At 65.9% G+C, this 19,438-nt stretch overlaps 1 protein-coding gene across 2 annotated transcripts; it reads left to right on the forward strand.

Annotated features, from left to right (window-relative positions):
- The first annotated feature begins 458 nt into the window (after positions 1 to 458).
- ARSA (arylsulfatase A) lies at positions 459 to 19,205 on the forward strand. 2 transcript variants are annotated; one of them, XM_037889511.2, is made up of 9 exons: positions 548 to 903; positions 6,041 to 6,187; positions 11,166 to 11,406; positions 13,091 to 13,309; positions 14,410 to 14,579; positions 15,384 to 15,508; positions 16,090 to 16,217; positions 16,870 to 16,972; positions 17,101 to 19,205. In XM_037889511.2, exons 1-9 carry the CDS (start codon positions 674 to 676, stop codon positions 17,403 to 17,405), a joined length of 1,668 nt encoding a protein of 555 aa, XP_037745439.1. In that variant the 5' UTR covers positions 548 to 673; the 3' UTR covers positions 17,406 to 19,205. The 2 variants fall into 2 exon arrangements, with proteins under 2 accessions (XP_037745440.1, XP_037745439.1); XM_037889512.2 differs by lacking the exon at positions 6,041 to 6,187 and having other exon boundaries at positions 459 to 903.
- Positions 19,206 to 19,438: the final 233 nt, after the last annotated feature.

Consider the following 19,438-nt stretch of genomic DNA (forward strand, 5'->3'; position numbering starts at 1 on the left):
GCGTGCGGGGCGTTGGCGTGCTCCGGCAGGTACCCAGTGTGCCGGCAGGGTCTGCGCCAGGCGCTGCCCTGTACAGCGTTCTGCAGTCACAGCAGCCTGTGGCCCCGGGGGCGACTGCAGGGCCCGGCCCCCGGGAAATCTCGCCGGCTGTGTCGCTGGCCAGGGCGGCAGCGGGCGCGGCAGGCACGGGCGCTGGCGGCTGCCTGCGAATGGCGAAGAGCCAACCCGCAGCAGGCCGGGCCCCTCTGCCAGGCGCACGGGGGACGCACACCCATGCTCCATGGCACAGCTGGGATGGGTGTGTGCCCAGGCCCCGCCCCCGCGAGCCCCGCCCCCGCCCAGGCTCCGCCCCTGCTCCACGGACCCCCGCCCAGGCTCCGCCCCCGCCCCTGGGAGCCCCGCCCAGGCTCCTCCCGCGTTCCAGGGACCCCCCGCCCATGCTCCGCCCCCGCAGCCCCGCCCCCGCCCAGGCTCCGCCCCCGACCCCGCCCCAGGATCTCGCCTGCCCCGCGCGCGGCCGCTTTAAGGGAGCCCGTCTCGGGAACACGTGACCCCCCCACGTGACAGCCGCCGGCGCGCGGGCAGAGCGGCTGCCCCAGGAGGCTCGCGAGCTGGGCGAGCAGAGCGGGGCCGGCTGGGACAGAGCCCTGCCCGCGCTCGGGGCTCTGGGGACATGAGGGGGGCGGGTGTCTGGTTCCTCTGTGCCCTGGGCCTGCTGGCCCTGCTCCCTGCAGCCACCAGCCCTCCCAACATCCTGCTAGTCTTGGCGGATGACCTGGGGTTTGGAGACTTGGGAAGCTATGGGCACCCCGCCTCCGCCACGCCCAGCCTGGACAAGATGGCAGCCGGCGGCCTGAGATTCACCGACTTCTATGCCAGCTGCCCGATCTGCAGCCCCTCCCGGTAGGTCCCGCCTCGTCCCGCTCCCCGGCTGCAGCCCCCTCCCGGCAGGTGCCGGCCTCGTCCCGCTCCCGGGCTGCAGCCCCCTCCCGGCAGGTGCCGGCCTCGTCCCGCTCCCGGGCTGCAGCCCCCTCCCGGTAGGTGCCCGCCTCGTCCCGCTCCCCGGCTGCAGCCCCCTCCCGGTAGGTGCCGGCCTCGTCCCGCTCCCGGGCTGCAGCCCCGCTCCCCGGTAGGTGCCGGCCTCGTCCCGCTCCCGGGCTGCAGCCCCCTCCCGGTAGGTGCCCGCCTCGTCCCGCTCCCGGGCTGCAGCCCCCTCCCGGCAGGTGCCGGCCTCGTCCCGCTCCCCGGCTGCAGCCCCCTCCCGGTAGGTGCCGGCCTCGTCCCGCTCCCGGGCTGCAGCCCCCTCCCGGTAGGTGCCGGCCTCGTCCCGCTCCCCGGCTGCAGCCCCCTCCCGGTAGGTGCCCGCCTCGTCCCGCTCCCGGGCTGCAGCCCCCTCCCGGTAGGTGCCCGCCTCGTCCCGCTCCCGGGCTGCAGCCCCCTCCCGGTAGGTGCCCGCCTCGTCCCGCTCCCGGGCTGCAGCCCCCTCCCGGTAGGTGCCCGCCTCGTCCCGCTCCCGGGCTGCAGCCCCCTCCCGGTAGGTGCCCGCCTCGTCCCGCTCCCGGGCTGCAGCCCCCTCCCGGTAGGTGCCCGCCTCGTCCCGCTCCCCGGCTGCAGCCCCCTCCCGGTAGGTGCCCGCCTCGTCCCGCTCCCCGGCTGCAGCCCCCTCCCGGTAGGTGCCGGCCTCGTCCCGCTCCCGGGCTGCAGCCCCGCTCCCCGGTAGGTGCCGGCCTCGTCCCGCTCCCGGGCTGCAGCCCCGCTCCCCGGTAGGTGCCGGCCTCGTCCCGCTCCCGGGCTGCAGCCCCGCTCCCCGGTAGGTGCCGGCCTCGTCCCGCTCCCGGGCTGCAGCCCCCTCCCGGTAGGTGCCCGCCTCGTCCCGCTCCCGGGCTGCAGCCCCGCTCCCCGGTAGGTGCCCGCCTCGTCCCGCTCCCGGGCCTGCAGCCCCGCTCCCCGGTAGGTGCCCGCCTCGTCCCGCTCCCGGGCTGCAGCCCCGCTCCCCGGTAGGTGCCCGCCTCGTCCCGCTCCCGGGCTGCAGCCCCGCTCCCCGGTAGGTGCCCGCCTCGTCCCGCTCCCGGGCTGCAGCCCCCTCCCGGTAGGTCCCGCCTCGTCCCGCTCCCGGGCTGCAGCCCCCTCCCGGTAGGTGCCCGCCTCGTCCCGCTCCCGGGCTGCAGCCCCCTCCCGGTAGGTGCCCGCCTCGTCCCGCTCCCGGGCTGCAGCCCCTCCCGGTAGGTGCCCGCCTCGTCCCGCTCCCGGGCTGCAGCCCCCTCCCGGTAGGTGCCCGCCTCGTCCCGCTCCCGGGCTGCAGCCCCGCTCCCCGGTAGGTGCCCGCCTCGTCCCGCTCCCGGGCTGCAGCCCCGCTCCCCGGTAGGTGCCCGCCTCGTCCCGCTCCCGGGCTGCAGCCCCGCTCCCCGGTAGGTGCCCGCCTCGTCCCGCTCCCGGGCTGCAGCCCCGCTCCCCGGTAGGTGCCCGCCTCGTCCCGCTCCCGGGCTGCAGCCCCGCTCCCCGGTAGGTGCCCGCCTCGTCCCGCTCCCGGGCTGCAGCCCCGCTCCCCGGTAGGTGCCCGCCTCGTCCCGCTCCCGGGCTGCAGCCCCGCTCCCCGGTAGGTGCCCGCCTCGTCCCGCTCCCGGGCTGCAGCCCCGCTCCCCGGTAGGTGCCCGCCTCGTCCCGCTCCCGGGCCTGCAGCCCCGCTCCCCGGTAGGTGCCCGCCTCGTCCCGCTCCCGGGCTGCAGCCCCGCTCCCCGGTAGGTGCCCGCCTCGTCCCGCTCCCGGGCTGCAGCCCCGCTCCCCGGTAGGTGCCCGCCTCGTCCCGCTCCCGGGCTGCAGCCCCGCTCCCCGGTAGGTGCCCGCCTCGTCCCGCTCCCGGGCTGCAGCCCCGCTCCCCGGTAGGTGCCCGCCTCGTCCCGCTCCCGGGCTGCAGCCCCGCTCCCCGGTAGGTGCCCGCCTCGTCCCGCTCCCGGGCGGCCGCCCCGCTCCCCGGTAGGTGCCCGCCTCGTCCCGCTCCCGGGCTGCAGCCCCGCTCCCCGGTAGGTGCCCGCCTCGTCCCGCTCCCGGGCTGCAGCCCCGCTCCCCGGTAGGTGCCCGCCTCGTCCCGCTCCCGGGCTGCAGCCCCGCTCCCCGGTAGGTGCCCGCCTCGTCCCGCTCCCGGGCTGCAGCCCCGCTCCCCGGTAGGTGCCCGCCTCGTCCCGCTCCCGGGCTGCAGCCCCGCTCCCCGGTAGGTGCCCGCCTCGTCCCGCTCCCGGGCTGCAGCCCCGCTCCCCGGTAGGTGCCCGCCTCGTCCCGCTCCCGGGCTGCAGCCCCCTCCCGGTAGGTGCCCGCCTCGTCCCGCTCCCGGGCTGCAGCCCCGCTCCCCGGTAGGTGCCCGCCTCGTCCCGCTCCCGGGCTGCAGCCCCGCTCCCCGGTAGGTGCCCGCCTCGTCCCGCTCCCGGGCTGCAGCCCCGCTCCCCGGTAGGTGCCCGCCTCGTCCCGCTCCCGGGCTGCAGCCCCGCTCCCCGGTAGGTGCCCGCCTCGTCCCGCTCCCGGGCTGCAGCCCCGCTCCCCGGTAGGTGCCCGCCTCGTCCCGCTCCCGGGCTGCAGCCCCGCTCCCCGGTAGGTGCCCGGCCTCGTCCCGCTCCCGGGCTGCAGCCCCGCTCCCCGGTAGGTGCCCGCCTCGTCCCGCTCCCGGGCTGCAGCCCCGCTCCCCGGTAGGTGCCCGCCTCGTCCCGCTCCCGGGCTGCAGCCCCGCTCCCCGGTAGGTGCCCGCCTCGTCCCGCTCCCGGGCTGCAGCCCCGCTCCCCGGTAGGTGCCCGCCTCGTCCCGCTCCCGGGCTGCAGCCCCGCTCCCCGGTAGGTGCCCGCCTCGTCCCGCTCCCGGGCTGCAGCCCCGCTCCCCGGTAGGTGCCCGCCTCGTCCCGCTCCCGGGCTGCAGCCCCGCTCCCCGGTAGGTGCCCGCCTCGTCCCGCTCCCGGGCTGCAGCCCCGCTCCCCGGTAGGTGCCCGCCTCGTCCCGCTCCCGGGCTGCAGCCCCGCTCCCCGGTAGGTGCCCGCCTCGTCCCGCTCCCGGGCTGCAGCCCCGCTCCCCGGTAGGTGCCCGCCTCGTCCCGCTCCCGGGCTGCAGCCCCGCTCCCCGGTAGGTGCCCGCCTCGTCCCGCTCCCGGGCTGCAGCCCCGCTCCCCGGTAGGTGCCCGCCTCGTCCCGCTCCCGGGCTGCAGCCCCGCTCCCCGGTAGGTGCCCGCCTCGTCCCGCTCCCGGGCTGCAGCCCCGCTCCCCGGTAGGTGCCCGCCTCGTCCCGCTCCCGGGCTGCAGCCCCGCTCCCCGGTAGGTGCCCGCCTCGTCCCGCTCCCGGGCTGCAGCCCCGCTCCCCGGTAGGTGCCCGCCTCGTCCCGCTCCCGGGCTGCAGCCCCGCTCCCCGGTAGGTGCCCGCCTCGTCCCGCTCCCGGGCTGCAGCCCCGCTCCCCGGTAGGTGCCCGCCTCGTCCCGCTCCCGGGCTGCAGCCCCGCTCCCCGGTAGGTGCCCGCCTCGTCCCGCTCCCGGGCTGCAGCCCCGCTCCCCGGTAGGTGCCCGCCTCGTCCCGCTCCCGGGCTGCAGCCCCGCTCCCCGGTAGGTGCCCGCCTCGTCCCGCTCCCGGGCTGCAGCCCCGCTCCCCGGTAGGTGCCCGCCTCGTCCCGCTCCCGGGCTGCAGCCCCGCTCCCCGGTAGGTGCCCGCCTCGTCCCGCTCCCGGGCTGCAGCCCCGCTCCCCGGTAGGTGCCCGCCTCGTCCCGCTCCCGGGCTGCAGCCCCGCTCCCCGGTAGGTGCCCGCCTCGTCCCGCTCCCGGGCTGCAGCCCCGCTCCCCGGTAGGTGCCCGCCTCGTCCCGCTCCCGGGCTGCAGCCCCGCTCCCCGGTAGGTGCCCGCCTCGTCCCGCTCCCGGGCTGCAGCCCCGCTCCCCGGTAGGTGCCCGCCTCGTCCCGCTCCCGGGCTGCAGCCCCGCTCCCCGGTAGGTGCCCGCCTCGTCCCGCTCCCGGGCTGCAGCCCCGCTCCCCGGTAGGTGCCCGCCTCGTCCCGCTCCCGGGCTGCAGCCCCGCTCCCCGGTAGGTGCCCGCCTCGTCCCGCTCCCGGGCTGCAGCCCCGCTCCCCGGTAGGTGCCCGCCTCGTCCCGCTCCCGGGCTGCAGCCCCGCTCCCCGGTAGGTGCCCGCCTCGTCCCGCTCCCGGGCTGCAGCCCCGCTCCCCGGTAGGTGCCCGCCTCGTCCCGCTCCCGGGCTGCAGCCCCGCTCCCCGGTAGGTGCCCGCCTCGTCCCGCTCCCGGGCTGCAGCCCCGCTCCCCGGTAGGTGCCCGCCTCGTCCCGCTCCCGGGCTGCAGCCCCGCTCCCCGGTAGGTGCCCGCCTCGTCCCGCTCCCGGGCTGCAGCCCCGCTCCCCGGTAGGTGCCCCGCCTCGTCCCGCTCCCGGGCTGCAGCCCCGCTCCCCGGTAGGTGCCCGCCTCGTCCCGCTCCCGGGCTGCAGCCCCGCTCCCCGGTAGGTGCCCGCCTCGTCCCGCTCCCGGGCTGCAGCCCCGCTCCCCGGTAGGTGCCCGCCTCGTCCCGCTCCCGGGCTGCAGCCCCGCTCCCCGGTAGGTGCCCGCCTCGTCCCGCTCCCGGGCTGCAGCCCCGCTCCCCGGTAGGTGCCCGCCTCGTCCCGCTCCCGGGCTGCAGCCCCGCTCCCCGGTAGGTGCCCGCCTCGTCCCGCTCCCGGGCTGCAGCCCCGCTCCCCGGTAGGTGCCCGCCTCGTCCCGCTCCCGGGCTGCAGCCCCGCTCCCCGGTAGGTGCCCGCCTCGTCCCGCTCCCGGGCTGCAGCCCCGCTCCCCGGTAGGTGCCCGCCTCGTCCCGCTCCCGGGCTGCAGCCCCGCTCCCCGGTAGGTGCCCGCCTCGTCCCGCTCCCGGGCTGCAGCCCCGCTCCCCGGTAGGTGCCCGCCTCGTCCCGCTCCCGGGCTGCAGCTCCTCCCGGGCAGAGCCGTAAACTGGCTGGCGGTCTCCGAAGGCAGAGCCCTGAGAAACAGCAGGGAATTGAATGGGGGCCCAGGGGCGGTCTGATGTCCCCCCTGCTGGCCTGCAGGAGCGGGGTAAACGGCCTGATGATAACGTCTGTGGGTGACAGAGCCCGGATCGGGGGAGCCGGCAGCTGCACATCCGCCCCGACGGCAGCAACCGTGTGCGCGAACAGCCGTGCAGCCAGCCTTGAGACTGTGAAATTGTTTACAAGGTTAAATCGTCTGACCTCCTCCCCCACTGTGTGTCTGACAGGTGGAGCTGTAGGGTGCGGCGGCTTTGGCCCTCGCCGCAGGAGTTCTCACTTGAGGACCTGGCTGAGATTGGGGCCCCCTTATGCCAGACGTCGTACAGACGCATACGGTCCCTGCCTCAAGAGTTCACAGTTCATTGCAAAGAACGGGGGTGTGTGAGAGAGAGAGACGTGGGAAACAGAACTCCAGCTCATTTCCACCCACACCCCGTAGGCGGGAACAGCTGTAAATTTCTCCTGGGCTGGATTCAGGCTGGTGCGCTCCAGCTGGGAGTCCCTGCAGCTGGTGAGCAAAGCCCAAGGCAGCCAGGCCCCAGCGCTGCTAGTGTTGCACCTGGGGGAATGAGGCTGTTTTTGGGGAAGGAAAAGTGTTACAATCTGAAGCTTGTCCAGGCAGTGTTCTCTTTCTGCATGCAGACAGGTTTCAGAGTAGCAGCCGTGTTAGTCTGTATTCGCAAAAAGAAAAGGAGGACTTGTGGCACCTTAGAGACTAACCAATTTATTTGAGCATGAGCTTTCGTGAGCTACAGCTCACTTCATCGGATGCGAGCTGTAGCTCACGAAAGCTTATGCTCAAATAAATTGGTTAGTCTCTAAGGTGCCACAAGTCCTCCTTTTCTTTTTTGTGCATACAATGTCTCTGTCTCAAACACTGTTTGCCTCACACTGTTCTTAAAGGGGTAGCTCCCATTAACCACATGAGTAAAACAAGTATTAGGGCAAGACCCAGATTCCCTTCTTAGGACACAGTTCAGCAGTGTATACTCACCTAGGGTGCTGGCACTAACTTGCATACCAAGGTATGTATTTTTGTCAGGCCTGTGTCCACGGTCTTCCGATTTACAGTGCCGACCTCTTCCACTTGTGAGGTGGGACACCAGGCTCTTACCCTCAGTATGGATCAGCCCCTGCAGGAGACATAACACACACTGCCAGCGGGTTACACAAGAATGGCACACCGCAGCAGAGCGTCGGGTCTCGGGATTATTTGTGTCCATTCCAGGAGCAGAGCAGGATCGAGTGGTTACAAGCAGCACAGGCCAGGGGAATGACGCCCCATTTGGGTTATTGGGGCATGGGGCGGGAGGCGGGGAATGAACCTGCGAGCTCTGGCTGGGAAACCTGGGGCCTCTGGAGCTCCAGGGAGTGAGCCAGCCCCCCCAGCGAAGTAGCAGTGTCACAAATCACTCTCTGTAGTGGGTGACTGAGCCGCAGGGTCCTAGCGTATGTTACATTCGCACCTAATTTGCTCTTGACAGACAGTGTGGCCACGTGGCTGAGCCTTGTGACTGCTGCGTGAGAGATGGGGAGTCTAGCCCCAGCTCAGCCTGAAGGGACCTTGTGAAGGGTGGTCTTACCAGGGTGCAGGAGACCTGGGTTCCATTCCTGGCTCTGGGTGATCTCAGGCAAGTCCCTTCCTCGCTCTGTGATTCAGCTTCCCTGTCTCACATGGAGCTCCCGGTTCCTTTGTAAAGTGCTGGGAAATCTGCTGGTGTCGGCTGATGTGCCAAGGGGAGGAATGAGTTACCCCAGGGTACAGCACCTTGGCTTGCACAAAGGGACAGAAATGTTCACAGCCGTCTGGGGAAGAGTAGAAACTAGAGCTTGTGGGGTGTGGGCTTGGTGTTTTTAGGGCACTTTCCCCTAGGCTGCTGGACAGAGAGGGGAGAAGACACTTGTGACATTCCCCTCTGGTGCTATCTGGACCGATGATCTGCTAGGTTACTCCAATCCTTGACTCTGGGAGCCAGCCTTACCGTGCTCTGCTGTGAGAACCCCTACTCCTGGGCTGTTCACGCACGGCCTCTGGCATGTCAGTCACTCCTTGGATTGTGCAACTGAATGACACTAGCCAATATCTCTGGTCCCAGACACAATCCCAGGAACCTCCATCTTGTAGTGTCCAGTTATGCCCACTGGACGCTGCAAGCTTATATGAGTTCATCAGTTTAAGAAAGAAATTGATATGTACCAGGCTTGGGGAGCCTCTGACACACTTCAAACCAAATGCACTGCTTCAGGTAGAATAAAGAAACAGAGTTATTAACTACAAAGAGAGATTTTAAGTGATTGTAAGTCAAAGCATAAGAAATCAGATTTGGTCAAATGAAATAAAAGCAAAATGCATTCTAAGCTGATTTTAACACCTTCAGTGCCCTTTCAAACTTAGATGCTTCTCACCACAGGCTGGCTGGTTGCCCTTTAGCCAGGCTCTTCCCTTTGATCAGCGCTTCGGTCGCTTGGTGGTGGTGATGGCTGTAGATGGAGGTGGAAGAGAGAGAGAGCCTGGCAAAATGTCTCTCCCTTTTATCGTGTTCTTTCTTCCCTCTTGGCTTTGCCCCCCACTCCCTTCAGAGTCAGGTGAGCATTATCTCATCGTAGTCACTGGCTGACCAAGGGAAGGGGGGTGACTCACTTGAGAGTCCAACAGATCCTTTGCTGCTGCCTAGGCCAGTGTCCTTTTTTCCTGTGAGACTGGGCTGGGTTTGTCCCATAGGTGCCTTGAGGAGGTGTGAACTGCCCCTCTGCTCTTAGAGAGTTTTTGCGTGGGCTTATTTTAAGCCATGAGGGCACATTTTCAGCCTCATAACTATATACAGGGAATTATAACCTGTAACATTACAGCAACAACAATTACTATAACATCACTATAGCAACCATGCTCAGTGCATCATGAGCCTTCCCAAGAAACCCGACATGACAAACTTTGCACTGGATACCACACAATCATTTTATAAGGATGAACATGGGGGTGTAGGGTGTTCCCACGAGGTACCGAACGTCACAACGCTGTTTAGGGGTTTTGCTTCCCCAGCATTGTGTGAAGGCTGGAACCTTCTGAGCCATGGCGAGATGACCTAGAGAGGGGCCAAAACTGATAGATTTGTGTGAGTTTCCAGCCCTGGTACAGAGGGAGAGATGGGGCGTGAGCAGCATCTGGGGCACGGCAGCGTGGAGCTAGTGGGGAGTTTGTGGCACTGGTGAAGAGGGAGAGATGGGGTGTGCGCAGCATGTGGGGCATTGCACAGTGAAGACAATGGGGAGTGTGCAGTGCTGGTGCAGAGGGAGAGACAGGGCACGGCAGCGGGGAGCCAGCAGGGAGTTAGCGGTGCTGGTGCAGAGGGAGAGATGGGGCGTGCGCAGCGTGTGGGGCACGGCAGCGTGGAGCCAGTGGGGAGTTTGCAGTGTTGGTGCAGAGGGAGAGATGGGGCACGGCAGCGTGGAGCCAGTGGGGAGTTTGCAGTGTTGGTGCAGAGGGAGAGATGGGGCCTTCGCAGTGTGTGGGGCATGACAGTGGAGCTGGCAGCATTTGGAAAGGCAGGGTGAGGGCGACGGAGCAGGCTGCAGGAAGCCGGGCTGGAGCTTGAAAGGCAGTGCAGGGAGGAGTGAGGTATTTTAAGGTGGGACTAGTCCTGTGTAGGAGAAGGCAGCACATAGTAGCGTATCCTGGGATGGCCTGTGGGCTGCAGCGCAGCTGTTTGTAATCTCTGATAAGGATGGTCCAATTGTGTATTTGTCATTCAGCAGCGGGTTCAATACCATCCCTGTGACATCAGTGCTGGGCTAAGGCAGGGAGAGACGTGATCCCTGGGACTCTAACATGGCCATGGGAAATGTGGTACGATTCCGGAACAGGTGGGTGAGTCAGTGGTCTGCACTGACTCTTTGGCCCTGCGGATGGCCTGGCTGTCGCACGAGGACAGGTGAAGTGGCACAAAGGGGACTGGAGACGTGACAGAAGTGGCAAGAAAAAGACTTTTAGATCAGTGATGGTAAAACCAAATGTCTGGCTGGAAGAAGACAAGGAGCTCTTGGCTAGCTCTTACCTAGCAGGTCAGAGAACAAGTCAGGCAGGTTATGTACTGTACCTAGGAACTGTACTTCCTATAACACTTGGAGGAGGAGGAAACCAAGTCATGGGGACGTCTCCATCTCTGCAGAGCATTTTCCGTTCCAAAGAGCTGCTGGGAAAGGCTCAGCTTAGCCGTACGAACGCACTCTGAGGCCTGTTGTTTTATAGGGCTGAGACCTGTGCACTTCCTAGGAAGGAAGGGAGACAGCTAGGTAACTTGGACAATGTTGGTGAGGTTGTGGGCCGGTCAGGGAGCGCTACTTCTCCCGACATCGTGCTGCTAGGTCTTTGGAGAGTCGAGTTCCCAACGGCTGCAGTGGCCAGGATGACGGTTGACAGACCAGCCAGACTTGGCGTCTGAGCCATGGCCGACAAACGAGGAGATGAGGGATGGTATGGAGCAAGGCCCAAGAACGCTCCATGTGAATTATCGTTGATTGAGATTGAGGGTGAGATTGAGGGTGGCCAGGACCAATGGTCTGCAGAGCAGAGGAGGAGCAGTGGATGCAGATGTGTGCTCGAAAGCTGAGAGGAGGAGACGGGCCCCAGAGTGGCCGAGGCCGGGCACCTGGATCTGGCAGAGGCCAGGACCAGCTGGAGCTGGAGCCCCTAGCAGACTAGCCGGGGCCTAGGGCCAGCGTTTGAGAGCCGAGTGCTCATCAGGGAAGGCGTCCGGGGACCCTGGGCTCCGCCAGGCTCTGCTGATGCCCCAACCGGGGGCTGGGGGTTAATGAACAGAAAGGGAGCTGGGAAAGGGGGTCTGTGTCGGAGGGATGTGAACTCAGCAGGGGATGGGGAGAGAGGGGTGTCAGCCCACTGAGCACCAGCCTTCCCTTGCCGTGGGGTGTTGGTACCACTGAACAAAACACCTCCCTCCAGGGGCTCAACTAGGCTTCTTTCTCCTGGGCTGGGCCAGGGGCTTGGCAGCCCCATGGCTCAGGGCTGGGCTGGAGGCTTGTCAACCCAAGGGACTGTGCTGGGCTGAGCTGGGGGATCGGCAGCTTGTATGGGCATGGGCATGGGCACGGGCACAGGCACAGGACTCCTCCGGTTGCTCCAGCTTTTCTCGGCTCCTCTCATTCCCAGGGCGGCCCTGCTGACGGGTCGGTACCAGACACGCTCCGGGGTTTACCCCGGGGTGTTCTACCCCGGCTCCCGGGGAGGCCTCCCACTGTCCGAGGTCACCATCGCGGAAGTGCTGAAGGCTCGGGGCTATGCCACAGCCATGGTCGGCAAATGGCACCTGGGACTGGGGGCCAATGGCTCCTTCCTGCCCATCCACCAGGGCTTTGACCACTTCCTGGGGGTGCCCTACTCCCACGACCAGGTGAGCTTCTGGCATCCTGGGGCACAGGGCTGGGGGGTGTCCTGGCCCCCTTGCAGGGCTGGGAGCATGTTGGGGGGCCAGGAAGGTATTGGTACAGTGCCTGGGGGAGGTGCCCTGGGGGTCCGAGGGCTGATTTGGGATGGTGCTTGAGGGAGCTGGATCAGAAGGCTGGCGGTGGCTGGGAGGGGATCCAGGCTGGGCCGGGTGGTGAGAGGGGGAGCTGAATGGGGCGCTGGGGGCGTGGCTGGGCTGGCAGGAGGCTGGGGCTTGCAGGGTCTGGATCTCTCTGGAGTGGGGGCTGGGCTGGGTGGCTGGGGCGCTGGGTGCGGCAGGCTGTGTCTGTGTCTGGGGGTGCAGGCGCTGGGTGAATAGGGACTGGGTGGATGGGGGTTGGGAGGGATGGTTGGGTCAGTGTCTTGGGGGATGGGTGAGGCAGGCTGGATCTGTGTCTTTGGGGGGCACAGACTGGGTGAATGGGGGGCAGGGTGGGTCAGTGGCTGGAGGTGGGCATGGACTGGGTGAGTGGAGTTGGGAGGGATGGCTGGGTCAGTGTCTGGGGAGTAGGTGGATATGGGGCCGGGCGGGGCAGTCTGGGCTCCCCCTTTCCTGGTGAAGTCAGTGTATGCCAATAACCCAGAAGTGTTCACATTTCCTGGCGGGGGGGGTTATGCCTGGTCAGTCCCTGGTGTGCTGCACAAAGGGAATAATGGGGCCTTGTCCCTGTGAGGTGTGTGTGTGTGGGGGGGGGGTCGTGCCAGCCTGGGCTGGGGGGATCTAGTCCTGGGCCCCTGGGGGAGGGTTGGGTTTGGGGTGCTGTGGGGAAGGGGGGAATCCAGGTTGCTGTAGGTTGGGATGGGGTCCATGCTCCTAGGGAAGGGTTGGGTTGTGGGGTGCTGTGGGGGAGGGGTTCCTGTAGGGGGGTGGGATGGGGTCCACGCTCCTAGGGAAGGGTTGGGTTGTGGGGTGCTGTGGGGAAGGGGTTGCTGTAGGGGGGTGGGATGGGGTCCGGGCCCTTGGGGAAGGGTTGGGTTGTGGGTGCTGTGGGGGAGGGGTTGCTGTAGGGGGGTGGGATGGGGTCCGGGCCCTTGGGGAAGGGTTGGGTTGTGGGTGCTGTGGGGGAGGGGTTGCTGTAGGGGGGTGGGATGGGGTCCACGCTCCTGGGGAAGGGTTGGGTTTGGGGTGCTGTGGGGGAGGGGTTGCTGTAGGGGGGTGGGATGGGGTCCACGCTCCTGGGGAAGGGTTGGGTTTGGGGTGCTGTGGGGGAGGGGTTGCTGTAGGGGGGTGGGATGGGGTCCATGCTCCTGGGGAAGGGTTGGGTTGTGGGGTGCTGTGGGGGAGGGGTTGCTGTAGGGGGGTGGGATGGGGTCCAGGCCCCTGGGGAAGGGTTGGGTTGTGGGGTGCTGTGGGGGAGGGGTTGCTGTAGGGGGGTGGGATGGGGTCCAGGCCCCTGGGGAAGGGTTGGTTTGTGGGGTGCTGTAGGGAATGGGTCCTGGTCTCTGGGGGAGACGTGAGGAGTGCCAGTCTCCAGAGTGATTTGGGGGTGCGAACTGGTCATTGGGTGGGAGTGGAGCCTCGTCCTTGGGGCACTGGGTATGTGCCTACGTCTCGGGGGGAGCTCATGCGGGGGGCTGGTACCTGCTGCCTGCCAGGCGGGGATGCAGAGCGTTCTCTCCTCTCGCTCCAGGGCCCCTGCCAGAATCTCACCTGCTTCCCCCCAGACACGAAGTGCTTTGGGACGTGCGACCAGGGCGTGGTGCCCGTCCCGCTGTTCCTAAACCAGAGCATCCTGCAGCAGCCGCTCGCCTTCCCCCAGTTGGTGTCGCACTACAACAAGTTCTCTCGAGACTTCATTGCCGACTGTGCCCGCCGGGGCCGCCCCTTCTTGCTCTACTACGCGTCCCATGTAGGTGCCGGGGCTGGCAGCCTGGGGGTGGGCATGGGCACCTGGGGGTTGGCCAAGATGGTGGAGTCACAGAGTCCCTGGGCGATGCTCTGGAACTGCTCCCCATGAAGCCAGTCAGGACTCTGGGGAAGTCTCCTCTCTGGGAGCAGAGTGTCTGCAGGACACACAGCTCACACGGCTCCACCTTCCTGGGTCTGATCTCAGAGCATTCAGCCTCCTCTGCCCCTCCTTGCACTTCCCACAGCGAGTCCGCCCAGGCGGGGTCCTGGGGAAGCCAGAGGGTCCTGCCCCCCAACTCCGCAGTCAGACGTGACTCTCAGCCAGCCAGTAAAACAGAAGGTTTATTAGACGACAGGGACATGGTCTAAAACAGAGCTTGTAGGTGCAGAGAACAGGACCCCTCAGCTGGGTCCATTTGGGGGGCAGTGAGCCAGACAACCACGTCTGCACTTCACTCCATTTCCCAGCCAGCCCCAAACTGAAACTCCCTCCAGCCCCTCCTCCTCTGGGCTTTGTCCCTTTCCCGGGCCAGGAGGTCACCTGATTCCTTTGTTCTCCAACCCTTTAGCTCTCACCTTGCAGGGGGGAAGGGCCCAGGCCGTCAGTTGCCAGGAAACAGGGTGTCGGCCATTCTCTGTGTCCAGACCCCTGCCCACACCTGCCCTCTAGGGCTCTGCAAGGATCATACACCCGTATCCCACCCCCTAGATACTTAAGAACTGTATAGGGGAAACTGAGGCACCCCCACACTATTCAGAGGAAACGTTAAGAACGGTCCCGCTTCATCACAGGAGGGTAGGTGCAGGCACCTGGATGTGTCGGGGAGGGAGTAAGTGGGGTAGGGGTGGTGGGGATGGCTGGGCACGGCTTGTGGCGGTGGTGGGTAGGCCTAGAGATACTGGGGGGCAGGGCAAGGGGGCACCTGTACCACCCCTCCTGCAGCACGATGAATGGCTCCCGCTTGATCCCCGGAGGAAGGGAAAAGCCCCCACAGCTTCCTCCCCGGCCTGGCAGCCCCCAGCTCTGCTGGGAGAGGTAGCTGGTCCTAGCTCTGCAGTCTGCTGCAGGGATCCCCTCTCACTGTCTGCTCCTTTGCCCAGCACACCCACTACCCCCAGTTTGGGAGCCAGGAGTACGTGGGCCAGTCGCTGCGAGGTCCCTTTGGGGATGCCCTCATGGAGTTGGACGGCTCAGTGGGGCTCCTGCTCCAGGCACTGCAGGAGTACGGCCTGGAGAGGAACACGCTGGTCTTCTTCACCGCGGACAATGGGTGAGTGTGAGCGAGCTGGGGAGTCGCCCCCGCCCCGCAACGTCTGCCCAGGGATGGGAGGCTGTGGGGCTGAGCGTAGGGTCAGGGGTGGGAGCGGGACTCTCAGGGATATAGAGGTGCTGGGGGGTTGGGGATTAGGCAGGGGGATTTGAGAAGTGCTGGGGAGGTTGCGGGTAGGTGGGGATGGAGCAAGGAGGTTTCAGGGGGTGTTTGGAGCGGATGGGGCAGGGGGATTTGGGGTGCTTGAGGGCTGAGGTTTCAGGGGGTGTTGCGGGGGTTGGGGGCAGGTGGGGATGGGGCCCAGGGATACGGGGTGCTTGGGGCAGGGGGTGACAGGGACCTTCAGGGTGGGGGACATTTGGAATGACCTGTAAGTTATGGAGTTGATCTGATTTCAAGTTGTAAGGCTGCTCAGCGTGCTCCCCCCTGCCCCACCCCCATGGCTCCCTGCGCTCTCTCGGGGCTGTGCAGGGGGGGGCAGTAGGGCGGGGAAGGCCCTGCCCACACCCCCACTTCCCAGGCGAGGGACATCCCCAGCCCGGTGCTGGAACGTGAACATCCCTCCAGGCTCCCTCTGGACAACCGCTGGCCTGGCCTGCCTCGATCCTCGGCCAGAGCCGCCTGTGGGCCACCACCAGCCCGGCTGTGCCCTTCCCTACGGACACCCAGTGGGGCTGTGGTGCCCACAGGGAGCTGGCTGGGAAGGGGCAGCGTGGCCTCCAGCCGGGTCCAGGCCAGCACCGTCCGTGGCAGGGCCGTGTTAACCTGTGTGCTCGCTGATGGGTGCTCTCCCCTTCCCCGCAGCCCCGAGACCATGCGAATGGCCCGTGGGGGCAGCTCGGGCCTCCTGAAGTGCGGAAAGGGAACGACGTACGAGGGCGGGATGCGGCAGCCCGCGGTGGCTTATTGGCCGGGCCGGATCTCTCCGGGTAAGCCTGGCATTGCTCACAGCCGCTCTGCGGTGCCTGGCAGTGCTGGTGCCTGGACAGCAGGACCTGGGCCCACCTTTGCCTGGAGGCCCCTCAGTCTCCGCACGGCCTGGGAGGAGACTGCGATGGACAGGCTGAAACTAAAGCTCTGGGGGGCTGTGCAGGGCCCAGTTAGATCGACCCTCCCCATACTCTTGCTTGGCGTGCGGGGGAGATAACCAGGGAGTGTGCGGAGCTGGAGGGGCAGAGGATCCAAAGGCCTCACCCCTGTGGAGGGGAACGTGTGGGGGGGACAACGTGTACCTGTGGCTGGGAGGTGTCTGTAGGCCTGGCACCCCAAATTCTGGGCAGAGGAGGCTGTCGCCCCAGGCCCTCTCAGCCCCTCTGCTCCAGGCCCCAGGGTGAATCCCCCTGTCCCGGGAGGTTGGGGGCCTTCCTGGGAGAGTGAGGGGCTCTGGGAGTTGGGGGAGCGCGTGGGCGGTGGGGAGGAGGGTGCCAGCGTGCTCAAGGGACGATGGGGGTTATTGCTGGGGCCTGACGCCACCCGAACTTTTCTCCTCGTGCCCGTGGCCTGGTGCCAGGCGTGACCCACGAGATGGCCAGCACCCTGGACGTCCTGCCAACCCTGGCTGCCCTGGCCGGGGTGCCTCTCCCCAGTGTCCCGCTGGACGGCTACGACCTGAGCCCGGTGCTCTTTGGAGGGGGGAAGGTGAGTGCCCTGAGCCAGTGCTGCCACGGTTACGCTGCGAGGAGGGGGGTTGATCGGGGGGGCCCCAGTGTCTGACAGGCTGCCCTTGCCAGTGGCTGCTCCGCACACTGTCTGCTGGGGAGGGGGTGGGTCCGGGGAGGGGGGGGTTGACTCAGGGGCCGTCTTCACTGCAATAACCAATGCAGCACCGAGTCTGAGCCCTGGTCAGCTGGCACGGGCTCCTGGGGCTTGGGCTGCGGAGCTCTAGCACTGCAGTGTAGACATTCGGCTTGGGCGAGAGCCCGGGCTCTGAGACCCCATCCCGTCTCCTTCCTCCTGCATGGCACTGGCCTTGCACCTGGCCTGTCCCCCTCCTTCCCTGTCCATGGCCACTGGCCCGGCGCCTGGCCTGGCCTGTCTCCTTCCCTTGCACCTGGCCTGTCCCCCTCCTTCCCTGTGTGGCCACTGGCCTGGCACCTGGCCTGTCCCCTCCATGGCTCAGTGCCACCACATCCCATCTCCTTCCCTGTCTATGGCCACTGGCACCTGTCCTGTCCTGTCTCCTTCTCTGTCCACGGCCACTGGCCCGGCCATGGCTTAGCCACTGCCCCTCCCTCCCCATACATGGCTCGGCCACGGCCCCATATGACTCTGCCTCTGGTTGCTCACACAGAGTCCGCGGCAGATGATGATCTATTACCCGTCCAGCCCCAGCAACCTGCTTGGCGTCTTCGCCATCAGATACGGGAAGCACAAGGCCCATTTCTTCACACAAGGTAGCGACCTGCTTGGGGGCGGAATGGGGGCCCTGCATCCTTGTCAGGGCTCTGGTTGTGGTTCCAGTCCAGCCTTGGGGACCCAGGCTGAGGGAAGGTGGCTTCAGCTGTTTGCATTTGTCTCCCAGGTTCCTTACACAGCGGGACGACCCCTGACCCGGACTGCCATGGGCTAGCGCCCCTGACGCCCCATGAGCCCCCGCTACTCTTTGACCTGGAGGCTGACCCTGCAGAGAACTATAACCTGCTGGAGGGCGGTGCCGTGGGGCCGGAGGTGCTGCGGGTGCTGAAGGAGATCGAGCAGCACAAGGTGCTCTTTGACCAGCACATGGAGTTTGGGGAAAGTCAGATAGGGAAGGGCACCGACCCTGCCCTCCAGCCCTGCTGCGCCCCCCACTGCACCCCCAAGCCTTCCTGTTGCCACTGCCCCTAACCTCCCTGCTGCATTGCACCCTCTAACTCTCCCCTTGCCCCTGCTTGGGACCCCCCTGCTCTTCGAGAGCCTCCTGCTGCTGTGCCAGTCCCTCTGCTACCTCTCTCTAAAGTCCCCGCGCCGGCCTCCCTGCTGCTCTCCCCAAACCTGCCTGCAGCCGGGCGCGCTGCGTTAGGCTGCTTCCCTGGCCGGTGGAGCTGCCCCCGGACTCCCGCCCCCCAGAGCTGACACTGAAGTCCCTACGTGCTGGCTGCATGGGGGCGTGGGGTGAGCTGCTAGAAGGGGAAGGGGCACTCCTGTGGGGGAGGTATTTTATCTCTGCACTGCAAGTCTTCGGCCATTTGACACAAACCTCAGCTCTCCCCAGGGACGCACTGAGCCTTCCGGAGTCCACTGGGCCCTGGAACAAAGCAAAGGGCATGCCCTCAGAACCTAGCACCCCAGTGCAGCCAGCAGGGGCCCCGGCGGTACCAGCCTGCTGGAGCGGGAAGGCCAGGGCGCGGAGCGTGCCCAGCTCTGGGAAGGCTGGCTGTAGTCCCTGTGCCCAGCTCTGGGAAGGCTGGCTGTAGTCCCTGTGTCCTGGCACAGCAGTGAGGGCCAAGGCCATATCAATACTGGCGCAGAGGTGGAGGGTGGGGTGCGAGGCCAGGATCAGGGCCAGCAGCAGACAGGGTGCTTGGCCCTGAGCACGTGGATAGTGGACTGACGGGTGACTGCAGTCAGGAGAGGAGCTGTGCAGAGCTCCGGGCAGGTCGCTTCACCTGCATGGATGCAGCCAGCCATGGCTCTGGGAGAAGACTTGTTCGTGTTTAAAGGGTGACATAAGGAGAAATGAGGCCATGGAGTGGCTGCCCTCCAGGCTCAGCTGGTGTTTGCAGTCTGTGGGTAGGTGTGACCAGGGCTGTGTGCACCGGCAGGCCAAGGAGCCAGGGTTCCCAACCCAGAGCTCATGCCGAAAAGCCCTAGTCCTGAGCCCTCTTGGCAGTGCTCCCACCTGGGGAGTGAGAGCTGTGAGATGAGCAGTGGCCTAGGGCGGCTGCTTGGGATACCCAGGGGGAGGAGGTAGCTGCTGGCATCCTGCAGAGAATGGCCAAGTACGAGCATATGATGCTGGCGTGCCCAGACTCACATGTTACCCCTGTGGCTTTACCAGCTTCTCAGTGCTTTGCCGAAGGGAGGGGGGGTCGTGTGTGGTCACTGCTGAGCTAAGCTAGCTGATTGTCATGGGTCTTGCAGGATGTTTGTACAGGAAATATTCTGAGATGTAAAATGTCAAATATTGTGTTCCACAACTACTGGGGCAGAAGCACATCATCTGTGGTGGGATGGGTCTTGGCAAACTCAAGAGTGAGGCCAATCGATGCTTTCCGACCCAGCTCAGACCTGTGTTTACAGTCTGGACAGGATCCAGGCCACAGCATTGACAAAGACAAAAGAACCCCAAGGAGAGAGAGTGCCACGGGGACCCTCAGGGCTGAGCTGCAGATAATGAGGAGAGACCAAGTCTGGGGGTGTATAAGAGAAGAAGAAAGGGCACAAGATGTTATCCATTACAGAGGGCACTCTGTCACGGGAATGTCTCCTGAAAAGTGGGTCCCTGTGCTCTGGACTGGAGAAGCGCTGGACACCCTGACCACTGGATGACAAATGCCTTCTTAGACAGGAAAGGGACTTGTTAACAAGTCCAGGCTCTAGATTACGTTTTATGTTTTTCTTTTACCTGTAACCTCATGTTTCCTTTCTTTTATTTGAATCTGTAACTTGAGCTCTGTTAAATAAACTGAAACCGGTTTTACTGTAGACACGTCTAGGTGCCTTGTGTTGAACTGAAGCGATGCCAGTAAATGGGGGTGCGCTGCTTCCAGAGAAGCAGCGAATGGGTGTACATTGTGCGTGTGCAGAAGATAAGGGACTGGGCACTTGCATGTGATAAGGTGGGGTGTGTAAATTGTAGCCTGCAGAGGGAAAGAGCAGGGCTTGCAGTAGCCCGTGTAGGCCTTGCTGGAGCCCTAGGCATAACTAGCAGTGTGAAC

Source organism: Chelonia mydas, chromosome 1 (assembly GCF_015237465.2).
Source record: "Chelonia mydas isolate rCheMyd1 chromosome 1, rCheMyd1.pri.v2, whole genome shotgun sequence".
Classification (NCBI taxonomy): domain Eukaryota; kingdom Metazoa; phylum Chordata; order Testudines; family Cheloniidae; genus Chelonia; species Chelonia mydas.